Here is a 27242-nt window from a genome sequence, read left to right as displayed (position 1 = left end):
CCTGACTCACCTTGCAACCAAGTGACGGGACATTGGCAAGCATGAGGAAAGCATCTGATGTTGGCTGCACTTCTCCCTTCATTTAGGACCCTAGCTTGCTTTTTTTCCTGTGCTGCCCTAAACATGGGAACACATGGGCCTGTAGAGGCAGTGGGAACATTTAATTAAAAATTGTATATGATACTCCTGTTCATATTTGTATGAAGCATGCAACTACTTTGAACTCGAATACCAATATTTTCAAACTTGGGTGCCTACTGTTGGACACCAAAATCTATATTTAGGCAGCTAATGAATGGGCCTGATATTCAGAGGTGCTGAGCACCCAAATCTCTCATTGATTTCAGTGGCAGACCCCGCCGGGGGACATTGATTTCAGTTTCTCAACCTGTGAAAAGCAGGCCACTTAACTGGGTGCCTAATATGGATTTTGAGGTCTAATTTTAGGCACCCATGTTTAAAAATTCTGGCCTGTATGACCTTAATGGAACAGTTAACATTTTTCTGTTGCATCATGAAAATTTGAATATACAAGATCAATCTTGGTTCCAACTCAATCTTGAGGGTTATTTTCAGTTTCTCAACATACCATGTGTGTCCTTTGCAGCACAGATAATATAATGCAAAGTAACTTCTCTTCCTTCATATCATTCACTTTTCAAAATAAAAGAATTTGGCTATTTTATATTTAAAGAGAAGAAAACAAAACAAAACATGAATTGACAGGAGGAACTAAGGCCCAAACCTTAAACCAGTCCTGTCAAATGTGATTTTTACCTTGATCCTCAACTTCCTTTAAAGGTGCGAACATTTTCTTATCAGTCCCAGAGCTGATGTCTTTAGGTGGTGAAATATTTTCTTTAAAACAAGGCACTTTTCCCAGTTTCATGAAGAAAAATGTTTAATAGCTGAAGGAGGTAGCAGGTTCCTGTATTCAGTCTGCCATCTGCATTCAAGTGATAGAGAGTTTAATTTAGTCTATTTTATTTTACTTTTAAAAACACACATATAGTCCTCAAGTATGCTATATACCTTTTTATGAAAAGTGCCTTTGAAAAGGACATTGGTTTTAGTAGAGAGATCTTTTCTTCAGGCTGATTAGTTTATAAGCCAGTTTTTTTCCAGTGTATGTTGTGGTCAGGGCAAGCCAACTGTTACCAGATATGCCCATTACTTTGGGGTACGCTCATTTATGAGGGTTACTCTTTTGGGGGAGGCTGTTTCAGTAATTCTATCAATGTACTGCTTGTGTCACTTGTGTTTTCACGTGGAGCTCTACTTTTCCCTTCTGCAAGTTCCCTCCCGATGGAGCTCTCCTGCAGGACCTAGGTTCCCCAGCCTCCAGCCCCAGAATCAGATGAACATACACACACACACCCACACACCCATTAACAGAGTGCATCTGAGTGGATCGGGTCAATCAGCAAGCTGACCCCTTATATGTCCCTGGACTCAGGAGGCTGGATCGAGCAGCGCTTCCAAGCTGCCACCCTTATATGCCAGAGGTTCAGCATGTCCCTATCCCCAATTTCACGTTACAATTGTTCTGGTAGTAACCCACTTAATGAGTAAACCCCACAGGATTTATGGGTGCTACAGGGATCTTTAGCTTATGTAAGAGAAGCGTTGCTGCAGAGCAAATGGGGAAGCCAAAAGCACACAAAAAAAGAGAGAGACAGAGAGGGAGGAAAGCAACCGGCTTAGCTATAAAAGTTATTTATTGCCAGGTAATAACCATACAAGGAGATCCAAACAAACAAAACAGTTACAATATTAAATCTAGCTTAAATTTGATTACAAAAGTCAGGTTTAGAAAACTATACCTGATCACACAAGTCAGGGTTAGAAAGCTACACCTAGAGTAGGAAAAAAACAGACAGAGAGAGAGAGTGAGAGAGAGAGTTGGGTTCTCACCACTCCGTGAAGCTTGAATCGGTCAGGGTTACTAGGTGGGGGTGGTAGCTGAGGGTCCAGAGTGCTGGAGACAGGCAGAGCCCCCAGCATGATCAGTCAGGAGATGAAGTCCCAATGAAACTGATGCAGATTTTGGATCCAGGCATCAGAACGCTTACTTGAGCATGAATAGGGTTTTTTGTAGGGAAACAACAATGGTTCAAGGGAGAACACTAGATTTGTTTATGGGTGAACTGATGGCTCAAGGGAATATACCAAAGTTATTTTGTTCAGGCTAGATAATAGGAACTGATCATTCCTGGCGATGGATGGTGTTCCTTCGAGGGAGCTCACAATGCCATTAGGCAGCTTCAGTATTTTGGATACCAATAAAAGATTTATTACTAGGATTGGTCTGATAACTACTGAGTTGGGTGTGTGCAGGTGTGGGTTCATTAACATCTGGAGCAGAGATCCCCCATCATGCAGTGCTTCCCTGCTTTTCTGGTCCCAGAGTTCAGTGTGGTTCTTGCCTTGGAATCTCTATTCTTCATTCTGTATGCTAATGGAGGTGCCTCCCTGTCCCATCTTCAATGCAGATCAGGCTAGGGGAGTTGCCTTAATCCTGTCACCCTTGTCCAGAGGGGTTTAGGTGTGTCTCCCACTGCCTTTTCATTGCTTTTTGTAAGTCTTTTTTCTGATTGGTTTTGGTTCAAGCAGAGGCTGGGGGGTAAGAGGGCGTCCTTCGTGAGTCAGACAGGCTGGATACTGCACCCAGTTTCTCCAAGAACACAGAGCTGACAGGTAACACAACAGTTAAAATAAAATACTGTTATTAAAGGATTGTAACTAAATTAATTGAGTAATAGAGCAGGTGCATGTGGAGAATGCACAGGGGGAGTGGTCCCTGTTTTAAAGATCATGGCCCATGCTTACATTGCTTTCAGAAATAGCATGTTACTTAGATTACTAGAATTTTAAAGGGCATTCTAAAGTTTTAGCTACTGAAAACTGCCATTTTAATTAAAAGCACTGGAAATGGCTTTGTCTTTATAAAAGATTACCCTAATTTAAGCCTATTTCTCCTAGGAAAAAATAATTTCACACTTGATCAACAAGATTTCACTCAGCACAAATGCATATATTTAAATGGTAGAGTTATGTATCCGAAAAGGCAAAGCTTACAATAGAAAAGCAAATGATCTGTCACAATTTATAAAGTGGACCATTAACTTTAGCCACCAAAACATGCTGTCAAGGTTCCTTCCCCACTCTGAACTCTAGGGTACAGATGTGGGGACCTGCATGAAAACCCCCCTAAGCTTATTTTTACCAGCTTAGGTTAAAACTTCCCCAAGGTACAAACTATTTTACCTTTTACCCTTGGACTTTATTGCTGCCACCACCAAGCATCTAACAAATATATAACAAGGAAAGAGCCCTCTTGGAAACGTCTTTCCCCCCAAAATCCTCCCAGACCCTACACCCCCTTTCCTGGGGAAGGCTTGATAAAAATCCTCACCAATTTGTACAGGTGAACACAGACCCAAACCCTTGGATCTTAAGAACAATGAAAAAACAATCAGGTTCTTAAAAGAAGAATTTTAATAGAAGAAAAAGTAAAAGAATCACCTCTGTAAAATAAGGATGGTAAATACCTTCAGGGTAATCAGATTCAAAACATAGAGAATCCCTCTAGGCAAAACCTTAAGTTACAAAAAGACACAAAAACAGGAATATACATTCCCTTCAGCACAGCTTATTTTATCAGCCATTTAAACAAAACAGAATCTAATGCATATCTGGCTAGATTACTTACTAAGTTCTAAGACTCCATTCCTTTTCTGTTCCTGGCAAAAGCATCACACAGACAGAGAGAACCTTTGTTTCTCCCCCCCTCCAGCTTTGAAAGTATCTTGTCTCCTCATTGGTCATTTTGGTCAGGTGCTAGCGAGGTTATCCTAGCTTCTTAACCCTTTACAGGTGAAAGGGTTTTTCCTCTGGCCAGGAAGAATTTTAAAGGTGTTTACCCTTCCCTTTATATTTATGACACATGCTCTAAACACTAATCTGATGTTACTTACAGTGTAGTAAATTGGGAGTAGCATCACTGAAATCACTGGAGTGCACTGGTGTAAAACTGATGTATTTGAGATCAGAATCAAATCCATTGTCTTTCAGTTTTTGTTTATCTTGGACTGAATTATGGCTCATGCATCTGCATAAACTCTCCCCTCCCCATGAATATTTCCCTAATACATAATGTGTGAAATGTGGTCATTACATTCATCCTTAAAAAAGAAAATCTCTAATTGCCATTGTAGTCTGACAAAGTACCTCTTTCTAAAGAAAATGCTGTTATACCAAAATGATAAGAGATGTGAAATTACAATGGAGAGTTCTGGGAGTATTTGAAAGTAAAGCTATGCTAACTTAATCCTACAGTACTGGAGTCTTTGTGGAATTTTGAGATAACAGCTTGGACCCATTTAAGTCAATGATTTTTGGCAAGATTTGCTGCTGTTGATTTTTCTTACAAATTTTCCTTTTGCATTTTTCAGAATGAGGACTATGTTGTTACTGCAGTTGTGAGAAAACTTTTACATCCATCTCCTCCTCCTTCCAGAGTACTGTCAAAATGAGTGAAACGCCATCAACTAATTATTCAGTGCTTCAGCCAAACTCCTCTGAGAGTGAACAGACTTTGTCTACACGTCACTTCAATGTCACCGAACCTGTTGTGGCCAAACGAATCTGTTTCTATAAAAGTGGAGACCCTCAGTTTAATGGGATCAAAATGGTCATTAATAATCGATCTTTCAAAACATTTGATGCCTTGCTGGATAACTTGTCCAAAAGAGTCCCAATACCATTTGGGGTGAGGAATATTAGTACACCACGCGGGATACACAGTATCACCAATCTGGAGGACCTTGAAGATGGAAAGTCTTATATTTGTTCCCATCAGAAGAAAATTAAGCCCATTAATCTGGAGCGGGCCAGTAAGAAGCCATTGCCCTGGCAGATCAGCAGGCCAGTTAGCGCTCGTCGCCGAGTTGTGCAGTTAGCCAGGGAGAAAGAAGACAGCATTGTTCAGGAAGACAGAACTGTCAAAATAAGAACTCCTGAAAAGCTGCTTGTTTTCAAAAATGGTGATGTGAGAATCAGGTGCACTATAGTTCTGAGTAAGAAGAACATGCAAAACTTTGAGACCTTTCTGGATTACATAAGTGAGTTAATGCAGTATCCAGTTGTGAAGTTATACACTACTGATGGCAGAAAGGTGAGAATAAACAGTGGCATCAGATATGCTTTTCACAATGTTTGCTTTTATAATATTACCAATGTAATTAAATGATTTGGTTGCTTACATGGCTGGCGCAACTCTGACCAGTGTAAGGTCCCCTGTGTCCTGACCATCAGCTACCTGCTGCCTTCCTTGTGGACCTGCCTCTGTACACCTATGGACCTTCAAAAAAAGTAGTCAGTTTTGTGGAAGGATGCACACTCATCTTGGGACTGTAGTGACTGAAGCGAGGGAATTTTAATTCTAGGTTTTCATGGAAGCCCACCAGTCTTCTCTTAAACCGCTTCCTTCTCCATGTCTTCTAATGACAGCTTTTCCTGGACAGGATGCTTTTCTAGTCCTTTCTTATGCATGCCTTCAAAATATGTCCACTCATCCAATCACATGTAACCTTTCCACAGCCCTGTCCCACAATTAGGACATGCATTAGGCAGAGGTCTTTTGGAAAGCTACCTCTGTTCCCCTAAGAGATAATGGTCCATTAATGCAGTAGAACAAATTCCTGTACCTACTCATCCCCCAGGAGTTGTGAGCATCTTCACTATGATGTATTCAAGTTGTCAGGGCCGGACTAAGTTCACCTTAGGGTACTTAAGGAACTAGCTGAAGTAATCTTGGAACCATTAGCGATTATCTTTGAGAAGTCATGGAGAACCATGAGGTACCAGAGGACTGGAAAAGGCAAACATAGTACCTATCTTTAAAAAGGGAAACAAAGAGGACCCAGGGAATTACATACTAGTCAGCCTACCTTTAATATCTGGGAAGATACTGGAACAAATTACTAAACAATCAATTTGTAAGCGCCTAGAAGATAATACGGTTATAAGTGGTAGCCAACATGATTTTGTCAAGAGCAAATCTTGCCAGACCAACTTAAATTCCTTCTTTTCCTAGTAGATGTGATATATGTTGATCTTAGTAAGGCTTTTGACAGAATCCCACATAAACTAGGAAAATATGGTCTAGGTGAAATTACTATAAGGTGTGCACACAACTGGTTGAAAAACCAAACTTAAAGAGTATTTATTGATGGTTCACTGTCTAACTGGGAGGATGACTCTAGTGGAGTCCTATATGTGTCTATTCTGGGTCCAAAACTAGTCAACATTTTTATTAATGACTTGGATAATGAAGTGGAGAGTGTGCTTATAAAGTTTGAACATCACACCAAGCTGGGTGGTGTCGCAACCTCTTTAGAGGACAGGATTAGAATTCAAAATGACCTTGATAAATATGGCTGAAATATAAAAAAGATTAAATTAAATAAAGACAAATGCAAAGTACCACACTTAGGAAGGAAAAATCTAATTCACAAATATAGAATGGGGAATAACTGACCATGCAATAGTACTGCTGAAAATGATCTGGGGATTATAGTGGATCACAGATAAATATGGACCAACAATGTGATGCAGGTGTAAGAAAAGCTAATATCATTTTGGGGTGTATCAACAGGAGTGTCATATGTAAGACATGGGAGGTAATTGTCCTGCTTTACTTGACACTGATGAGACCTCAGCTGGAGCACTGTGCCCAGTTTTGAATGCCCATACTTTAAGAAAGATGTGAACAAATTGGAGAGAGTCCAGAGGAGAGCAAGAAAAATGATAAAAGGTCTGGAAACCTGATCATGAGGAAAGGTTAAAAGAAGCTGGGCATATTTAGTCTTGAGAAAAGAAGACTAACTGGGGACCTGATAAGTCTTCAAATATGTTAAGGGCTGTTATAAAGAGAGTTGTTCACCATGTCTCTTGAAGCTTAATCTGCAGCAAGGAAGATTTAGGTTATATATTAGGAAAGAACATTCTAACAATAAGGATAATCAAGTACCGGACTAGACTTCTAAGGGAGGTATTGGAATTCTGTTACTGGAGGTTTTTAAGAAGAGGTTAGACAAACACCTGTCAGGGATGATCTAGACACAGTTGGTTCTGCCTGTTGAGGTCCCTTCCAACCCTACATATCTGTGATTCCATGACAATGTAATTGCTAGTGTAAGAGCAAAAGTTCCTATACTCAAAACTCAAAGTCAGATCTCCTGTATGGCTACTACATTGCTGAGGAAAGCTCACAATGCCATAAACTAAGTAATCTTGATTTTTATCCCTATTTCTCTATATTTGTAATGTTCAAAGGATGAAATTGCTATGAGCAACATTCAACTGTATTATGTTCTTCATCTGTCTTTGCCACCCATGAGTTATGGCTATAAAACCTCATATAAGGTTATCTTACATTTTATAAACTGTGGACCAAATCCTAGCCTACAAAGCCCGAAACTTCCAGAAACAATGGGCCTGATTCTCCTCTTGCTTACACAAGTTTTACATTGTTGTAACTTCATTAACTACAATGGAGTTTCTTCTGGTTTACACTGGTATAAGTGAAAGGGGAATCACACTCAGCTCAACTGAACACCGATGCAGGGTGAGACTTTCACAGGGCTGGCTCCAGGTACCAGCTTTCTAAGCAGGTGCATGGGGTGGCAATTAGAATGGGGTGCAGTCCATGTCCTGTGGTGGCAATTCGGTGGCAGCTCCGCTGCTTTTCCTGCTGCGGTGGCTCTTGGCACAGCGGCAATTCGGTGGCGACTGCTTGGGGCCCCTGGTCTTTCACCTTCCACCAGGTGAAGATGTGATTTCTGTGTTCGGTTTCCACAAGTAGACATGAAAGAGGGAAAGGGGCATATCACCTACAAGCTAGCAAAGCACAATCCATGAGGCTCAAATTCCTTGTAACTGGAGGAGCAGGAAGCTAGGTCCACTACTAATTCTGTATATTTGGCAGTATGCAGCCACAGACCCCCCCATACAAGAGTCCGGTAATATATTTTGTGGCGGAAGATTCTTTCCTTCACTGACTTATACACACACACTCTCATTCAGTCATTTCATGGCTGTTGATTGTCTCTCTATAGGGATAAATCCAAACCTAACTTCAGGGAAATATTTATCTGGATCCAATATATTTACACACTTATTCACAAAGACAAAGGAAGTGCATTACCCAATGTTGAAATAAATGCCACTCTGGAATAAAATCCAGCCCTTTGTAATAGCCTGCTGCAATGCTACATACGTTTAGGGTAGAAAGTGAAGAAAAAATATGTGGAAAAACTATACCTGTTGTATTATTACTATTTGTTACTTATGCAGAGAAATTGATTTGTTGTTGTATTTTTTTTCCAGGTTCCTAACCTTCAGTCTCTGATCTTGTGTTCTGGAGCTATTGTGGCAGCTGGGAGAGAGCCTTTTAAACCAGGGAATTATGATCCTCACAGGTATTCACTACCTGCTAAATTGCCGGGACTCTCCAATCGTGTGTACCCCAAAGCAAATGCCAAATCAGAGAGCAGAAATAGTAAGTCCCTTTAATTATTTTGTATTTTCTCAAGTGATTTATCTCTTCCACATTTTAATGTTAAAAAAATGAAAACATAGCAATCTGATTGGGATCAAGGGTATTCAAGAAGGTCAGTTGAAACAAAACTATTTATTTTTGTCAGATTTCCTCAGTAGGCATCAGAAGATGAAAGCATTAATTTTCATTTTGGAATTCAAGTTTCTGTTAAAAATTCAGCTGGCTTACATATTTCCTTTCAAACAGAATTATTTGGACTTGTATGTAAAGCTATCAAGACTTATTTTAAAATGGACTGATTGTTGCTAATCTATCCACATCATGCTTTGTGCATACTACAGCAAGGGTAACAGAAAGCACACAGTTTGATACAGAGAACAAATGTATATCTCCCTTCTAGTTGAACTTTCTGATGGTATTACAGCAGAGCAAATGTATTACCATGCAGTGTTCAGATCTTAACTCAGTAAATGAATGGGGATATCTTGTCATATCCTTAATTCCATATGTACCCATATCTAACTAAAGCAAACTCGGAAAAGCAAGGAAATAAGCAGTTAAATTTTTCAGTATCCAGGTGCCCTCCATACGTTTCAACCTCAACTAGTTCCTTTCCACCACTCTGTGCCCACATATATCTCCCCCCTCATCCTGAACAGTCAGTATGCAGTAGGGTGACCAGATAGCAAGTGTGAAAAATCGGGGCAGAGCGTGGGGGGTAATAGGCGCCTATATAAGACAAAGCCCTGAATATCAGGACTGTCCCTATAAAATCAGGACCTCTGGTCACCCTAGTATGTAGCCTTCACTCTGTTTATTGGCCATGTGTTCATGTGTTTTCATTTAAAATAGGTGTGGTGTGACTTTCATAAAGTTACAGTGTACATTGTATTGGTTTGTGTAAGTGAGGTACACTGTCAGGTTGCTGAATATTTAAATATTTAATCTATCTAAAGTTCTTATATGGTCCTGCCACCATAATATTTGAGCATGTCGCTATCTTTAATGTATTCATCCACACAATACTCAAGAGAGGTAAAGAGAAGTACTAACATCCCCATTGTACAGACAGGAAACAGTCTTTCTGTGACAAAGGGTTACCTTTATAAAAGCGATTAGTGATTTTTGGATGCCTCAGTAAAGCTTCCTGAAGTTCTGGAGAGACAAGGAGGCAGTGCTGGAGGAGTTAATTTTCTCTGCTAATTTTCCATGGTGCTCCTGTCTTGCTGTGCTGAGGAGCCTAGGCAGCATCAACTGCCAGTGGCTCTCACAGAATCACTAAGCTCCTGTTCACTCCCCCGCCCCCTGCCCAGTGCCCCTGCTGAATATCTCATGTCCCCAAGTCCCCTCTCTTTAGTTATTCCCGCCTTCCACTCTGCAGCCCACCCTGATGTCTCTTGCCCCACGTGTTGTCTCCTTGGTCACCAGGGCTGTGTGTACAGGATAGCTGATGAGTTAAGAGAACAAGTAGGAACATTCTGAGGCAAATGAAATGACTACAAAAATCAAAGTTGTCAATAAGTTTTTCTCTTCCATCTATATTTTGCCTATAGTCATGGCCAAGTTGGTAGCGTTAGAATATGGAAGTAGCTGACAGAGCTGGAAAGTTTCATCAGCTAATATTGGTCAAATGCAGTTAAAGCAAGAGGAATAACTCTTTATGTATTTTCCTTTAAAAATTCAAAACTGCCCCATGTCGGAGATATCATCAGGTTATATGAGTGTAAAGTTCAGAGTTTTGGGCGACTTCTGTTGTTTTCATTCCATTTCCAGAGGCGAGTGAAGATGAGATTTTTATTTACAGAAGTGAAAGGTCTGGTCTCTGGAATGAGAGACAGGCTGAATTTACCATCATTTCTCATTCAGTTCCAGGAAAAGCCTCTACAATGGAAACTTGAAAGAGGCAACAAATCTGAAATTGTGTGTATGTGTGTGTAACAGTAACATAGGTAGTCATGAAAAGAGTTACACAAATTCTTTTAGGGCCCACTCCAGCAAACTACATGCCTAACTTTAAGCAGATAAATAATTCTATTGAAGTCAAATTAATGCTAAGCACATGCTCAAGTGCTCTGCTGGACTGTAACTTTAATATAAATTCCAAACCACTATATAAAATGACTGAATACTTCTTCTAGAAATGTCATTACCAATTATGTCCTTATGCATGTCTTTCTGAATTCGTGTTTGTGTGCACATATTATTTTACATATACATATAAATACACACACAGAAGGAGCACAGTTTAGAAAATTCTGTTTAGATTTCTCATGGTGTACTTTTGGTCTCTCACCTTTTCTTTTCACTGTGTGACACTCAAAGATAGATGAGATTTTGTCAGTGCATAGGTGCTGAAACTAGGAATGCAAGGGGCGTTCCCACAACCCTGGCTTGAAGTGGTTTCCATAATATATGGGCTTTACAGTTTGGTTCAATGACTCTCAACACCCCCACTGTATAAATTGTTCCAGCACCCCTGTGACAGTGTCAAGTTATTACAAAGTAATACAAACACATTTAGAAATACTTAACTGTGCAGACAAACACATTAGAAGCCTAATTTTATGCCCATTGAAGTCAATATGAATATTCTCATTGACTTCAGTGGTCTTTGGACTAGGTCCTAGAGAACTGTATCATATATTCACATTGTAACTACATGATGTAAATTAAAATGCATGATGTAAAAATCTTATTATAAATGTCTGGCTCAAAATTTAAATGTAAACATATATAGAAGTGCAATCTAAGGGCCCAATTCTACAACCTTTACATACACGAGTAATCCATGGGACTACTCAGATAACTAAGGATTAGTCATATAAGTGAAGGGTGTAGAATCAAATCCAGAGAGATTTATTTTTGATTCACATGTTGTAGCATCTATTAACATTCAGGTTATGTACTGCATATGCATTTGGATCCATTAATTACTGTTAAATCATCAAGTAGTAAAGGAAAAAGCAGGTTCCATGCTTAATATTTTAGGGCCTAATCCTGTGAGTTTCCTGTGTGCCTCTTGCAGGATGTGAAGCACATTCAACAACCAAGTTGATGGAACTGGGAGCATTCGGCACTTCACAGGCTTAGGGCCTTAAAGATTGTAACACTGGTGTTAGAAGGGTCATGTTGCAAAACAAAATAAAGGAAATTGCACCAGCAGTAAAGTTCAGTCTTTGCTCTTTACAAAAGTTCTGTTTTTTCTTTTTAACAAGTTCTTGGAAATGGGTTAGAGAAAATAGATCCCTTACTGTAAAAGTTTTTCTTTATGTTACAATATTTTATTCAATCCCAATGCTCACCAAAAAAAAATTCCCAAAACCTTTCATTGGGTTCCTTTATACTAATCATACTCTGTTTTTTTTCTTTTTTTCTGTCTCCTATCTTTGCTGCCTGCCTGCTGTCTTTCTGTCTGGATTCTTATGTATGATGATTATCTTCTACACTTTCCATCTAATATTGTGAATTTGGGTGCTTTCAATATAAATGTTGAAAGTGAGTACACAAATGCCCTCAGGAGCTCAAATTTACTCGGTTTCTTCTGATAAAGCTTACAGCAATGATAACTCAGATTCTTCTTGCATTCCTGACAATTACATGGGCTTAGCAGAAAATCATTCACATGCTGGTGAAGATTTATCGATGGTGCGCTCTGAAGATGACATTGAGAAATCTGTTCATGTTAATCAAGATGGCAGTATGACAGTAGAGATGAAAGTTCGATTCAGGATAAAAGAGGAAGAAACCATAAAATGGACAACCACTGTCAGCCGTGCTGGTGTTTCTGCTGATAAAAATATCAAGATTTTCAATTCTGCAGTAGGTGAAGAAGATCATTCATCTGATTTAAATATTTCAGCATATATAAAACCTACAGAGGCTCCAGTCTTGGAGAACTACAGTAATGATGAGAGTGACGCACTGCAGCAGATTAGCACAGAAGCAACAAGTAAAGAATCAGAATCTGATTTAAGCACTTCTGATTATAAAATCTGGCAGAACTCTTCTGCAAACATGGACGTATGCAATGTATCAGAGGATAAAGTCAAACCTCATTTTCATAGGCCTCCGACACCTGGGCCAAGAAGAGTGAGACAAAAGAAAGCATTAGTTGAAAGTGTCACTGTAATATCTGACAGAAAGGTTCAGGAAAAGATGATAGGACAATTTTCCTACAGCGAGGAATTAGAAGATGGGGAAAGCAAATCTGAGTATTGCACGGTCACTCAGTCCAGCAGCAAAACATCAAGTACTAACAATTCTAAGCTTAGTGAAATAAGCAACAATGATTTATTAAAGCTTTCTTTAGAAAAGAAAAAAGAAGAAACTCTGATTAAATTAAGCCATAAAAGTCATGGTTTAAAAGAAACTACAAATACAAAGACATTAGATATGCTTGATGAAGATGGATTGTTACAGAACATTTTGGAGAAATCAGTTGTGGAGGAAGGCATGTGTAATAGTTTACTATCAAGCTGCAAAGCTAACATCCGTGGCTTCATACCTTCCTCAACAATTTACTGGACAGATAGGCCACTTTCAGCAGACACTATCAACTCTCCTCATGACCAATGTGGGATTAAAGGAATAAAAAGATCACTGAGTTCTTTCATCAGGTACTCAGAATTGTCTCAATCAAAAAGTGAAGACAGACTATGTAACCCATCTGATTTACTACTTTCTTCTCAAGGATCCATTCACTCAGCCTGTCTTGGAAACAAACAAACAAAGATGACAATGTCAACATGTACTAATGCTACCCCTGAGACAATAAACCTGACAACAGGATCCTCTCCTACCACTGCTGAGAATGAGAAACAATTCCGTGATAGCACTGAATGTGATAAAACCCATTTCACTGACATAAGCCAACCTGCATTGTCTAACAGCAAAAAGAAGAAGAAAAAGAGAAAATCACCATCTCATTATCTGGAACAAGGTGTACATTCACACCAAAATCAGCAATATAAGGAGACTGAAGAGGAAAGAACTTTTAAGAGTGCAGAAAGCGAAAGTATGCAGAAATCTGCAATGCAAATTGGAGATACTTATTCTGAAACATGTCAGAAAAGAGCAATGACATTTCATGTCAGAAATGGTGATGGATCTATCAATTCAAACAAAAACTTATGTCCTGAAAATGACTTATGTCCCCAGGTTTCTGTGGAGCTCCAACAAAATGAGTTAGCATTTAGTAAGAAAACAAAAGCTAATAGACAACTGACCAACATAAAATCCAGATCAGCCAAAAAAATTAGCTTGCCACTATCTGCAAAATGTGAAGAGGGCCTGATAGAGGAAAGAGCTGATTCAAAAAGTGAAACTGAACACAGCCAAAATACACCAGGTACTGAAAAAGAAGGCATATGTCACAGCATTAATTCTATAAAACAGACACACAATTCTTTAATGACATCAAAGCCATTGTCAGAAGTGGCTAATGGTAATAACCTAGAAAGAGAAAAGGACACTGTTATTTCAGACAGTTCATACAAATCTTCAAAGAAAGAGAAAAAACAAAAAAAAAAGAAGAATCCAAGTACAACTGAAAGTAAAATACATATGTCAGATGGCGGTAATGCATTGGCTGTTCTGAAACAAGAGGATTTTACAGATGAGGTTGCTGAGTATTCACTTGAAACCTATGTCCAAAACTGGCTGCAAAACACATTTCCAAATGCTGTTTTGCCTCCAAAAAAATTAGCCCCCATAAATAAAAAGGAAGGGAATGTAGCAAATAGTAAAATTTGTCATTCTCCTATGGAAAATATCAACACTCCCTCAGATCAAGAAACTAAGGTTATAGCAAATAAAGTGCACATAACTGGAAAACCCAACCTGATTGGACATCATCTACTAAAAAAGCCAATGGAACCTCTCAGTGAAATGGGAGCTATTGAAGAATCAGCCAAATGGTTATATGGAAGACAAATTGGCTCTTTGACCAATGCTGATACAAGTATAATGAAAGAGGTCAAATATTTATTACAGTCAGATTTCCAACATGATACTAAGCTACAGGTGTTTAATGAAATGCATGAAAATGATAAAAAGAAGTTGCAATCAGAAATTGACACTCGAGATATAAGTCCAAATCAAAGAATAAGTGCTGAGGTTGCTGTCCAAGTTGATTCCAAAATTTTCAGCAAGACTGAAACTGATGCTCCCCAAAAGGATTGTGTGTCTAGTATGGTGTTACAACAACTACAATCAGCTATGCTCAGCATTCAAAAGGCTCATACTGGATGTACAGAAAACTCATGTGGTCCTACAGACTTTTCTTCTCCTTCATTACTTGGATCTTCCCCCAATCTCCTCTTAGCTTGGCTACTTGTGCTGAATCTAAAACAGAGTTTGAATGGCATGTGCAAAGGTGATATGCTAAAAACTACCTGTAGCTGTTCTGAAATATTTACACTGTTACAATTTCTAAAACAAATTGCAGTCACAGAAGAAGCTGAGGACTTGAAGGATGCTGTCTCAAATTTGCAAGAATCGACATCAAATAATTTATTACACTCTGGGAGCAGAATAGAAAAGCAGGACTCTGTACATTGTCATGAAAATCCTTTCATAGTAGAAATTCAGAACATGCCAAACTTTCATGAAAGTGAAAACTCAAATAAGATCTGCATTCCAGAGGATACTAGACATTCTGAGGAAAATGCTGATCTACAAGAGCTGACTGAAGAATTTGAATGCTCTGATGTACAGAAAGACCTCAATGCATCAGCAGAAACTTCAGATCTAAATGACTTGAATGTTCACAAAATACTGTCAGAGAGAAAATACGTGAATGCTAATTCAAATAATTGTAGTCTTACTTCAAATGTAGAACTATCTGAAGAAAATGAAGAAGAGGCTGATAGTTCCTTACAAGAATCTCAGGATAAAACCACAGATACATCATTCAATAATGAAGAATCAGGGACTTCAGAAGAGCCTAATTCAACAGTTCACAGTATAACTTCTAATGATAAAGATAATATTTTAGATCTAGAAATTTCTGAAGTAGAAGATAAAAAAGACATTATGCATCTTGGCAACAATAAAAATGCAGGAGAGCAAGATGGCACAGAAAAACCAAATGAGTGCTATAAATTAGTTTCTGAAACCTCTTGTACAGAATCTTCCTCACAGTCACATTCTGTAGAAGAAAAGAAAGAAAATGGGACTTGTGAAGAAACCCCTGAGAGACTATCTACACCATCACCATTATCTTTTAGTTATGAGTCTAAGCAAATTACAGAATTGGACATAACTGAAGTAGAACAGAAATTGCAAGTAAAACTGTTAGTAAAAGAACTGGAGCATGGAACATGTTCAGATCCTTCTTTTGAATTAAAAAAATGCTCTAAAAGCCCTGCTACTTCTGACTGGTCAGATTATAGACCAGATACTGATGACAGTGATTCCAATTATAGGGCATCCAGTGACTTCACCAATGAAAGTGGGGAGGAAGCAATGTATGAAAAACAATATAATACTGGTTATGTTAAAAGAGCTATTGAACAGCTTTATGGTAAAGCAGAAGCCTCCTTTAAGCCTACCTTCCACACTGCATTTCCATATATGTCTAAAGTTGTTCTTCAAAAGGATGCTGAAGAATCCCAATGTACAGTTATGAATGAAAACTCTTCCCTGTGTCAGGAACATAATTCTTGCTTTGTTGAGAAAATGTCACGGTCTTCACTTATATCACATGAAAGTCTGGAAGAAATAAACAAAGACAACAATACATGGAGGAGAGAGAATTTTTCTTCACCAGCACCACAGTTCAGTCTTAATGGAGAGAAGGTGTATCACAGTGATAACTACTCAGTGCAATGTACAAAGCAATATTGTCAGTGTGGTGTACCTGCTGATGATGATGAAGGAATATTGATTGATAAAGGCAAGTGGCTTCTTAAAGAAAATCATTTGGTGAGACGATCACCACCTGAAAACACTGGAATGTATGGCAATTTGGACACAACTTCAGCAGACACAATGTTTGACAACAATAGTGATGATGTTCCATACTCCCACTTCGCAAATTTGAATCAGTATCCACCACACAGTGAAATATCTTCTTCAGAACCTGAAGACACAGCTAAACCCTCTGAAAGTGGATGCAACTACTTCATTATGCCTCATAATAGTGATTCAGAGCCTTTTCCTGATTTGAGTCTGAAAAGCAAACCTACCCTCAGTGATGATACCCCTTTTCTTCATGCAGTAAAGAAAGAAAACAACAATTTGTCATTCACGATATGCACCACTTCCACGAATCTTTGTACAGAGGCTAATACCAATTATCCAGCCTTTACATCTGTGGAATTTAGATTACCTGATAATAAGGTGCATCCTCTGAAGCAGCCTTTAAATGATGAACCTATACAAGCCCAACCAACTAACAACAGTAATGCCAACAGGGGAGCTCTGGAGGAACAAGATTCTCTGGATAAGCTTCATGCTATTTGTGGACAACATTGTCCAATACTGATGGCCATCATAAAACCAGTTAATGAGGAAGACAGAGGATATGCCTACCGAAAAGCATCTGACATTGAGAACCAATTGGGCCTACATTTAATGACCAAAAAATGTCAACATTTGTGCTGGCCAAGCAAAGATTTAATAGGAGATGAAAATAATCATGTGATGCTGAAGAACAACTGTATTAATAAGATTGCCAGTAATATTTTTAATAGATTTTATGCTAATAATACCTTAGATTTCATTAATAGCAATAGCTTTGAGATTCTTGTATCCCCAGGTCTAGGATTAAAAAACAAGTTAAAGATGTTGTATGCGATGGAGGATATGAATGTAAATGCACAGGAGATCAGCAATCATGAAAATAATGTATCCAAACAAGTACTCAACGATATAAGTACCAATAATAAGCTACCTGATACAAAGCAAAAAATATCCCAAAGCTCGAGAGTTAGCCTAATTCAAATTCTTGAAGAAAAATCTGCTCCCTTGTTGACAGATCCAGCAGAGGGCTGCCATTCTGAAACATTTCACAACTGTGACATTATCTTAAATAACACGGAATGTAATGCTTCTGAAAATTTGGAAGAGGAAAATGCCTTTGCTACAGAAGAAGAAACTCTCTTTTGTGTAATAAATAAAAGCAATAAAAGCAGCAATGAAGAGAAAGACACATAATAAAGATATTGGGACATCTGTAAGAAAAAAATAATCATATAATTCACCCTTGCAGACCATGCCCTAAACAAACTCCCATTGAGTGTGATGCTTACACTGAGATGTTTACACTTTTTTACAGCATTGCAGAAATACAGGTAATTGCCTAGATTTTGGGGTGGGGGTGGGAGGAAATAATGCAGAATCAGTAACTAACCTCCTATGACAGTGCTGTCATCTTTTTAAAAAAATCAGTTTTACTCATTAATGCTGTTGTATCTTTTGCTTAGAAAGAGTCTGTAACATTCCAACTGTCTTCTCTGAGAAAAATCAACCAATACCTGTTAGAATGAAGAGTTTTATAACCACATATTCACCCACGCTCCAAGATAAACTTCTTACACTTTAGAATGTTTTTAGAGAAAAGCTGGGAATGATCTTGCAGACTGTTCTGACTAAACTGCAAAATAAAATACAGTGGTTAATTTGCAATGAAAAGTAGAAAAGTACTGTTCAAATGTTGTATTACAATGAAAAGTAACAGACGATTGTCATGGTAATTGTGTGTGGGTTTTTAAACCAAGGTTCAAATGGACAGGCCAGCCATGTATGTCTGTTAAAGACCAAACTCAGAAGAGCTGGCATCAGGGTGAGTAAAATAAACTTTTCTGCCTCATCTAAGACCACCATATCTTAGGTGAGATTTGCCTCTGTGGGAATGGAGCAATGCTTCTGCCTCTCTTATCCACTAGGATTTTACAAAGGGGAACAGCCTTGAAACCAGATGGAGTTCCACAGGGCTTCACCAGCAGGAACTTTTGAGGGAAGATGCTGTAGCTAGTGGACTTCCTGGCTGTCCTGGCTTCACCCCCTTCTCGGGCAGCTCTGCCCTCTTCTGAGGCTATGCTAGCTCTGTACAGCCCTCTGCCTGTAGTAAGTGAAGATGCAGTCACTTTGGTCCCACTCCACAAAGGTACATGTTTTGGTACCTATGTCCTTTGGCTCCACTGTGATCCACAAAACTCATGCTGAACACTTGTAGGTGCCCAAGCTTCTGCCTGGGGGATGTGCATTGCTGCCTTGCTCAACATCCAGGTGCCAATCTCCTGCTCCAGAGAGATCCACAAATGCCTAACATGCACGCAGGGCCTGACCAAGAAGGTATGACTGTTTAAGTATTTGCCCACAGGGAACAAATACTTTGGGCCAGAGAGATTGACTCTATTGTCCAGTGGTTAAGGTGCCCATCCTGGGAGATGGGAGACCCAGGGTCCTTTCCCCCTGCTCCAATCATTCTTTCATTATTTATCAAAAGTGGAACAGCTTCAACAGGAGAGACTGAAGGAGCCCCACATCAGAATATCCCACATCTCAGTAGTTAGCACACTCGTCTAACAGGATTTGAACAGGGAGTTCAACTTGGGTCTCCCAGATAAGTGCGCTAACCACTGAGCTAAATGAGTTAGTCGCCTTACTCCAGAAGACTGATTCTGATTTATGGATTGCTAATCATAGAATCATAGAATATCAGGGTTGGAAGGGACCTCAGGAGGTCATCTAGTCCATCCCCCTGCTCAAAGCAGGACCAATCCCCAATTAAATCATCCCAGCCAGGGCTTTGTCAAGCCTGACCTTAAAAACTTCTAAGGAAGGAGATTCTACCACCTCCCTAGGTAACGCATTCCAGTGTTTCACCACCCTCGTAGTGAAAAAGTTTTTCCTAATATCCAACTTAAACCTCCCCCACTGCAACTTGAGACCATTACTCCTTGTCCTGTCCTCTTCTACCACTGAGAATAGTCTAGAACCATCCTCTCTGGAACCACCTCTCAGGTAGTTGAAAGCAGCTATCAAATCCCCCCTCATTCTTCTCTTCTGCAGACTAAACAATCCCAGTTCCCTCAGCCTTTCCTCATAGGTCATGTGTTCCAGACCCCTAATCATTTTTGTTGCCCTTCGCTGGACTCTCTCCAATTTATCCACATCATTCTTGTAGTGTGGGGCCCAAAACTGGACACAGTACTCCAGATGAGGCCTCACCAATGTCGAATAGAGGGGGACGATCACGTCCCTCGATCTGCTCGCTATGCCCCTACTTATACATCCCAAAATGCCATTGGCCTTCTTGGCAACAAGGGCACACTGCTGACTCATATCCAGCTTCTCGTCCACTGTCACCCCTAGGTCCTTTTCCGCAGAACTGCTGCCTAGCCATTCGGTCCCTAGTCTGTAGCTGTGCATTGGGTTCTTCCGTCCTAAGTGCAGGACCCTGCACTTATCCTTATTGAACCTCATCAGATTTCTTTTGGCCCAATCCTCCAATTTGTCTAGGTCCCTCTGTATCCTATCCCTGCCCTCCAGCGTATCTACCACTCCTCCCAGTTTAGTATCATCTGCAAATTTGCTGAAAGTGCAATCCACACCATCCTCCAGATCATTTATGAAGATATTGAACAAAACCAGCCCCAGGACCGACCCCTGGGACACTCCACTTGACACCGGCTGCCAACTAGACATGGAGCCATTGATCACTACCCGTTGAGCCCGACAATCTAGCCAACTTTCTACCCACCTTATAGTGCATTCATCCAGCCCATACTTCTTTAACTTGCTGACAAGAATACTGTGGGAGACCATGTCAAAAGCTTTGCTAAAGTCAAGAAACAAGCAGATATAGGTTTCAGAGTAGCAGCCGTGTTAGTCTGTATTCACAAAAAGAAAAGGAGGACTTGTGGCACCTTAGAGACTAACAAATTTATTTGAGCATAAGCTTTCGTGAGCTACAGCTCACTTCATCGGATGCATATATAGGCACCTCCTTGCAGCCCCAACTTAAGTTCCTATCTCAGAGAGAGAGGAGAGGGGTTTGTCAGCATCTCCCATTGCCTAGGTTAGGCAGCTCCCTGCCTAGCATGCTGGCTTTTGTGGATTGCATTCTAGGGTGCCTAGATGTGCAAATTAGGCTTTGTGGATAGCAGTGGGTTTCTGTGAAAGGTGCCCTGATACCCAGCATTGCATGGCCTAAGTTCCTTAGTGGATCTGAACCTTTTTACCACTGCAAATTGGATTCTTATACTCATTCTGAATCTATGGCACTGCATCAACCTTTACCAAAGATAAATCTGGCCCAGTACGAGAGCATGCTAAAATATATTAGTGCAGCTAATCCTAGCAAGAAACACTGGGTATTGTTCTTTTTAAATTGCCATTCATTTGATTATTATTTCACTAATGAACTGTCCTATAAATGTGATCATACTCATTTTTCTTTTGTAAATATGATAAACTAGTAGATGGATAGGAGTATAATTTAATATATTTCAGGATGTTGCATTCTATTCTTAGAAATATGGATGCCTGTTTATAGAATGTTTTTGCTTTTTCATGTAATTTCAAAATGTAAAACTGGAAAAATATTTAATGTACATAATAACTATAGTGAATATTGGAGGCCAGATTCTAATACCCTTACTCGTGTTGAACTGTACCTTTATCCAGTGCAGTCCCACTGGAGTCAGCGGTACCACTTGTGGAGGAAGGCCCTACTGAACAGGGGTCACAGTAAGAGAATTTGGCCTGTTCATACTCTCTGAAAGTCCGGTGGCAGCTATATCTTTCTGTATATATTTGATATTTTTCTATTGTTTTGAAGCTATATTTATCTTTGAGTTTCTTTGTATTCTGTAAAATAAATCAGTATTAAAATAACTGGAAAGAACATTGTGCTATTGGCTAATATATTTAAGAAGAATCCAAGACACTAAATAACAGACTAACTCTCAAATTATTTTGTCCTTTCCCCCAATTTTGCTGCCAATCACCATGTTCTATTGGGTTCCTCAAAAGTCTTTTTGGACTGCATAATGAAGAGCATAGATGTTTTTCAGCTGTTTACATCTTCATTCACAAACAAAACATTGTTAAAAAAATGTTGTTTGAAAATGTTTCAGTGGAATCCAGCCAGTACTCAAAAGCAATAGTCTATTTTATGTATATAAATGGCTGGAAATGAAGAGTTGAGCAATCTAGCAACTTTTTCATGGTCATATAGTCCTTCATCACATACTATCCCAAATCCTGGATTTACACCACTCAGTCACCCATACTTAATTTATTTGGACTTCCAAAAGCTTTTTACAAAGTTGCTCTCAAGAGATTACTGAGCAAACTAAGTAGTCAGGGGATGAGAGGTAAAGTCCTGTCATGGATTAGAATCTGGCAAAAAGACTGAAAACAAAGGGTGAAATCCTGGCCTCACTGAAATCAGTGGGACAGAATTTTACCCAAAGAGAAAGAGTAAATGGACAATTCTGAGCGTGGCCAAAGACTAACAGTGAGATGTTCCAAGAATCTATATTAGGCAGATCTCAACAAACTCAGAGAAATAGTAGGCAAGGTCCCTTGGAGAGACCAGTTAGGAAGAAGAAGCGTCAAAGAGGGCAGGCAGTTCCTAAAAGATGTAATACTAGAGACTCAACATCAAGCTACTCTGATGCAGAGGAAAGATAAGAAGAGCCACAGGGGACCAATGTGGCTGCACAAGGAGCTTTTTAGCTATGTAAAAACCAAAAGGGATACATATGGGAAATGGAAGGATGTATACATGGGAATAGCACAAGTGTGTAGGGACAAAACCAGGAAAGCGAAGGCAAGGAATGAGTTACAACTGGAAAGAAATGTTTGACAACAAGAAGGGGTTCCAACAAATATATCCAAAGAAAAAGAAAAATCAGGGATGGTGTAGGTCTGCTGCTCAATGGAGGTGGTGAGCTGGTAATGAAAGATGATAAGAAGGTGGAGTTGCTCAATGCCTACTTTGCTTCAGTCTTCACACAAAAAATACCATGACTGGACTACGAGTGAAGTTATTGTAAACAGTTAAGGGGAAGGGATGTAGATCAGGATAAGTAAAGAACAGGTCAGAGATCTTCTGACTAACTTGAATGAATTGAAGTCAGCTGGACCTGATGCTATTCACCCCAAGGTGCTGAAAGAATTAGCTGAAGAATTCTCGGCGCCACCAGCAATAATATTTGCAAACTCATGGATGACAGGAGACATCCCAGAAGACTGGAGAAGGGCTAACGTAGTGCCCATCTTAGAAAGGGGGAAAAGAGGAGCTGGGGAACTATAGACCAGTCAGTTTGACCTTGATACCTGGAAAGCTACTAGGACAAGGACTAAAACATGCAATTTGCAAATACCTGGAGGATTAAGGGGTGATCACTAGCAGCCAGCATGGATTTACTAAGAAAAATCAGGCCAAACCAGCTTGATTTCCTTCTTTGACAAGGGAAGTGGTTTGGTGCATAATGGAATGCGGTGGACATAATGTACGTGGACTTCAGCAAGGCTTTTGACATAGTTCCCCATGACATTTTCATAAGTAAGCTGGAGAAATATGGGCTTGGTAGAACTACTATTAACCACAAACAAAGAGTTACGATTAATGAAATTATGTCAGATTGGAAGAAGGTCTCAAGTGCGGTTCCACAAGAGTCTGTTCTGGGGCCAGTGTTATAATATCTTTATTAATGACCTGGATATAGGAATAGAGAGCATACTGATCAAATTTGCAGATGACACAAATTTAGGAAGGGTTGCAAACACTTTGGAGGACAGAGCTAAAATTCAAAGGGATCTTGATAAATTGGAGAACAGAGCTATAGACATCAACATGAAATTAAACAAAGACAAATGTAAGATGCTACACGTAGGGAAGAAAAACCAAATACACAAATGCAGAATGGGGGATAACTGACTTGGCAGCAGCACTGCTGAGAATGATCTGGGAGTTGTGGTGCATCACAACCTCAACATGAGTCAACAATGTGATGCTGTTGCAAAAAAAAGCAATGACTGTGCCCACATATCTATTCAGGGGACACCATCACAGGGCCTAATAACATTAGCCACACTATCAGAGGCTCGTTCACCTGCACATCCACCAATGTGATATATGCCATCATGTGCCAGCAGTGCCCCTCTGCCATGTACATTGGGCAAACTGGACAGTCTCTACCTAAAAGAATAAATGGACACAAATCAGATGTCAAGAATTATAACATTCATAAACCAGTCGGAGAACACTTCAATCTCTCTGGTCACACGATTACATACATGAAAGTTGTGATATTACAACAAAAAAACTTCAAATCCAGACTCCAGCGAGAGACTGTTGAATTGGAATTCATTTGCAAATTGGATACAATTAACTTAGGCTTGAATAGAGACTGGGAGTGGCTAAGTCATTATGCAAGGTAACCTATTTCCCCTTGTTTTTTCCTACCCCTCCCCCCCTCAGACATTCTTGTTAAACCCTGGATTTGTGCTGGAAATGGCCCACCTTGATTATCATACACATTGTAAGGAGAGTGGTCACTTTAGATAAGCTATTACCAACAGGAGAGTGGGTTTGTGTGGAGGGGGGAGGGGGGAGAAGAAAACCTGGATTTGTGCTGGAAATGGCCCACCTTGATTATCATACACATTGTAAGGAGAGTGATCACTTTAGATAAGCTATTACCAGCAGAAGAGTGGGGTGTGGGGGGGAGGTATTTTTCATGCTTTGTGTGTATAAAAAGATCTTCTCCACTTTCCACAGTATGCATCCGATGAAGTGAGCTGTAGCTCACGAAAGCTTATGCTCAAATAAATTGGTTAGTCTCTAAGGTGCCACAAGTACTCCTTTTCTTTTTGCAAAAAAAGCAATGCAATTTTAGGTTACATTAACAGACGCATAGCATGCAAGTCAAGGGAGGTGATGGTACTGCTCTACTCGGCACTGGTTAGGCCTCAGCTGGAGTGCTGTGTCCATTTTGGTCACCAATGTATAGAAAGGATGTAGAGAAACTGGAAAGAAACCAGAGGCAAGAAACAAAGCAATATGAGCAAAAGCTGAAGGAACTGGATATGTTTAGTTTGGAAAAGAGGAGCTTAAGGGAGGGCATGATACTTGAAAGTCTGCCATAAAGAGATGGAGAAAAATTGTTTTCTCTTGCCACAGAGGGCAGGACAAGAGACAATGGGTTCAAACTACAGCATAACAGATTTAGATTAAATGTCAGGAAAAACTTCTAACTAAGAACAGTAGGACAATGGGACAGACTGCCTAGGAATGTCGTGGAAGCTCCTTCGCTAGAAGTTTTCAAAAGGACGCTGGATGGCCATCTGCCCTGGATGGTTTAGACACAACAAATCCTGCATCTTAGCAGGACGTTAGACTAGAGGACCCTCGTGGTCTCTTCAAACCCCGTGGTTCTGTGATTCTAAGTTGCAGCAGACTGTTAGGAATAATTTGAACTACTCATATATATTGCTTGGCTCTGTAAAGTAACTGAAAAAGAACTTGAGAGTCATTGTGGATGGCTCAGTGAACATTCTACTCAATGTGAAGTGGCAATCAAATAGCAAATGAAATATGTGAAGGATGGGATAGAAAACAATACAGAAAATATTGTAATATCTGTATATAAATTAGGGCTGTCAAGCAATTAAAAAAATTAATTGAGATTAATCACGTGATTAATTGCGATGTTAAACAATAATAGAATACCATTTATTTAAATATTTTTGGGTGTTTTCTACATTTTCAAATATTGATTTCAATTACAACACAGAATATAAAGTGTACAGTGCTTATTTTATATTTATTTTTATTACAAATATTTGCACTGTAAAAAACAAAAGAAATGGTATTTTTCAGTTCACCTAATACAAGTACTTTAGTGCAATCTCTTTGTCATGAAAGTTGAACTTACAAATGTAGACTTATGTACAAAAAATAACTGCACACAAAATTAAAACAATATAAAACTTTAGAGCCTACAAGTCCACTCAGTCCTACTTCTTGTTCAGCGAATCACTCAGACAAACAAGTTTGTTTATATTTACGGGAGAGAATGATGCCCACTTCTTGTTTACAATGTCACCTGAAACTGAGAACAGAAGGTCACATGGCATTGTTGTAACTAGTGTCACAAGATATTTATGTGCCAGATGCGCTAAAGATTCATATGCCCCTTCATGCTTCAGCCACAATTTCAGAGGACATGCATCCATGTTGATGACGGGTTCTGATTGATAATGATCCAAAGCAGTGCGAACACATTCATTTTCATTATCTGAGTCAGATGCCACTAGCAGAAGATTGTTTTTTTGGTTTTTTTGTTTTGATGGTTTGGGTTCTGTAGTTTCTGCATTGGAGTGTTGCTCTTTTAAGACTTCTAAGAACATGCTCCATACCTCGTCCCTCTCAGATTTTGGATGGCACTTCAGATTCTTAAACTTTGGGTCGAGTGCTGTAGCTATCTTTAGAAATCACACATTGGTACCTTCTTTGCGTTTTGTCAAATCTGCAGTGAAAGTGTTCTTGAAATGAACAACATGTTCTGGGTCATCATCCGAGACTGCTATAACACGAAATATATGGCAGAATGTGGGTAACACAGAGCAGGAGACATACAATTCTCCACCAAGAAGTTCATTCACAAATTTCATTAACGCATGATTTTTGTTTAACAAGCATCATCAGCATGAAAGCATGTATTCTGGAATAGTTGTTGAATGTTTAGCATATCTGGCCGTAAATACCTTACACTGCCTGCTATAAAAGTGCCATGCAATCATCTGTTCTTACTTTCAGGTGACATTGTAAATAAGAAGCAGGCAGCATTATCTCCCATAAATGTAAACAAACTTGTTTGTCTTAGCAGTTGGCTGAACAAGAAGTAGGACTGAGTGGAGTTGTAGGCTCTAAAATTTTACATTGTTTTGTTTTTGAGTGCGGTTATGTAACAAAAAAGATCTACATTTGTAAGTTGCACTTTCACGATAAGTTGTACTTGCACTACAGTACTTGTATGAGGTGAATTGAAAAATACTAATTCTTTTGTTTATCATTTTTACAGTGCAAATATTTGTAATAAAAAATAACAATATAAAGTGAGCACTGTACACTTTGTATTCTGTGTTGTAATTGAAATCAATATATTTGAAAACATCCAAAAATATTTACTAAATTTCAATTGGTATTCTATTGTTTAGCAATACAATTAAAACTGTGATTAATCATGATTAATTTTTTTAATCGTAATTAATTTTTTGAGTTTATCACATGCGTTAACTGCGATTAATCGACAGCCCTAATATAAATTGATACTGCACCCTCATCCAGCACACTATATTCAGTTCTGCTCAGCCTGTCTTAGGCCTGATCTACACTACAGAGTTAGGTTGACATAAGGCAGCTTATGTCAGCCTAACTATGTAAGTGCCTACGCTACAATGGTGCTCCCACCAATGTAATTCACTCACTTCACTGACCTAATAACTCCACCTCTGTGAGAGGTGTGGCACTTAGGACGATGTAGTTTGGGCAACACAGTGTCTGTGTAGACACAATGTTGCTTACATCAACTGTTGGCTGTCAACCCTGTACATGGGGCTCATAGCTGGACCTCTCCCCACCCTGGTGCTGACAGCCCTGGGTGCCGGGCTCACAGAGCTAGGCCACACCTCCCCAGAGATGACTGTCTGAGCTATC

At 39.4% G+C, this 27242-nt stretch overlaps 2 protein-coding genes across 2 annotated transcripts in view; both read left to right on the top strand.

Annotated features, from left to right (window-relative positions):
• Positions 1-4531: 4531 nt before the first annotated feature.
• Positions 4532-27242, top strand: part of RP1 (RP1 axonemal microtubule associated) — a gene marked incomplete at its 5' end in the record, with an annotated part of 312243 nt that continues 289532 nt past the window's right edge. The window contains 2 exons of the mRNA XM_084619857.1: positions 4532-5176; positions 8392-8563. Of these exons, the coding sequence (XP_084475983.1) occupies positions 4532-5176; positions 8392-8563 (817 nt within the window). The remainder of the gene's footprint in view (positions 5177-8391; positions 8564-27242) is intronic.
• Positions 12014-17719, top strand: LOC311515643 (oxygen-regulated protein 1-like; the record flags this gene model as incomplete). Its single annotated transcript, XM_084618879.1, has 1 exon — positions 12014-17719. The coding sequence occupies exon 1, from the start codon at positions 12050-12052 to the stop codon at positions 17717-17719; it is 5670 nt and encodes a 1889-aa protein (XP_084475005.1). The 5' UTR covers positions 12014-12049.

The sequence above is a fragment of the Lepidochelys olivacea genome (genome assembly GCF_965140295.1).
Source record: "Lepidochelys olivacea isolate rLepOli2 genome assembly, chromosome: 2".
Classification (NCBI taxonomy): domain Eukaryota; kingdom Metazoa; phylum Chordata; order Testudines; family Cheloniidae; genus Lepidochelys; species Lepidochelys olivacea.
The sequence above is the reverse complement of the archived record's forward strand: the minus strand, read 5'-3'. Positions and strand labels throughout refer to the sequence as shown.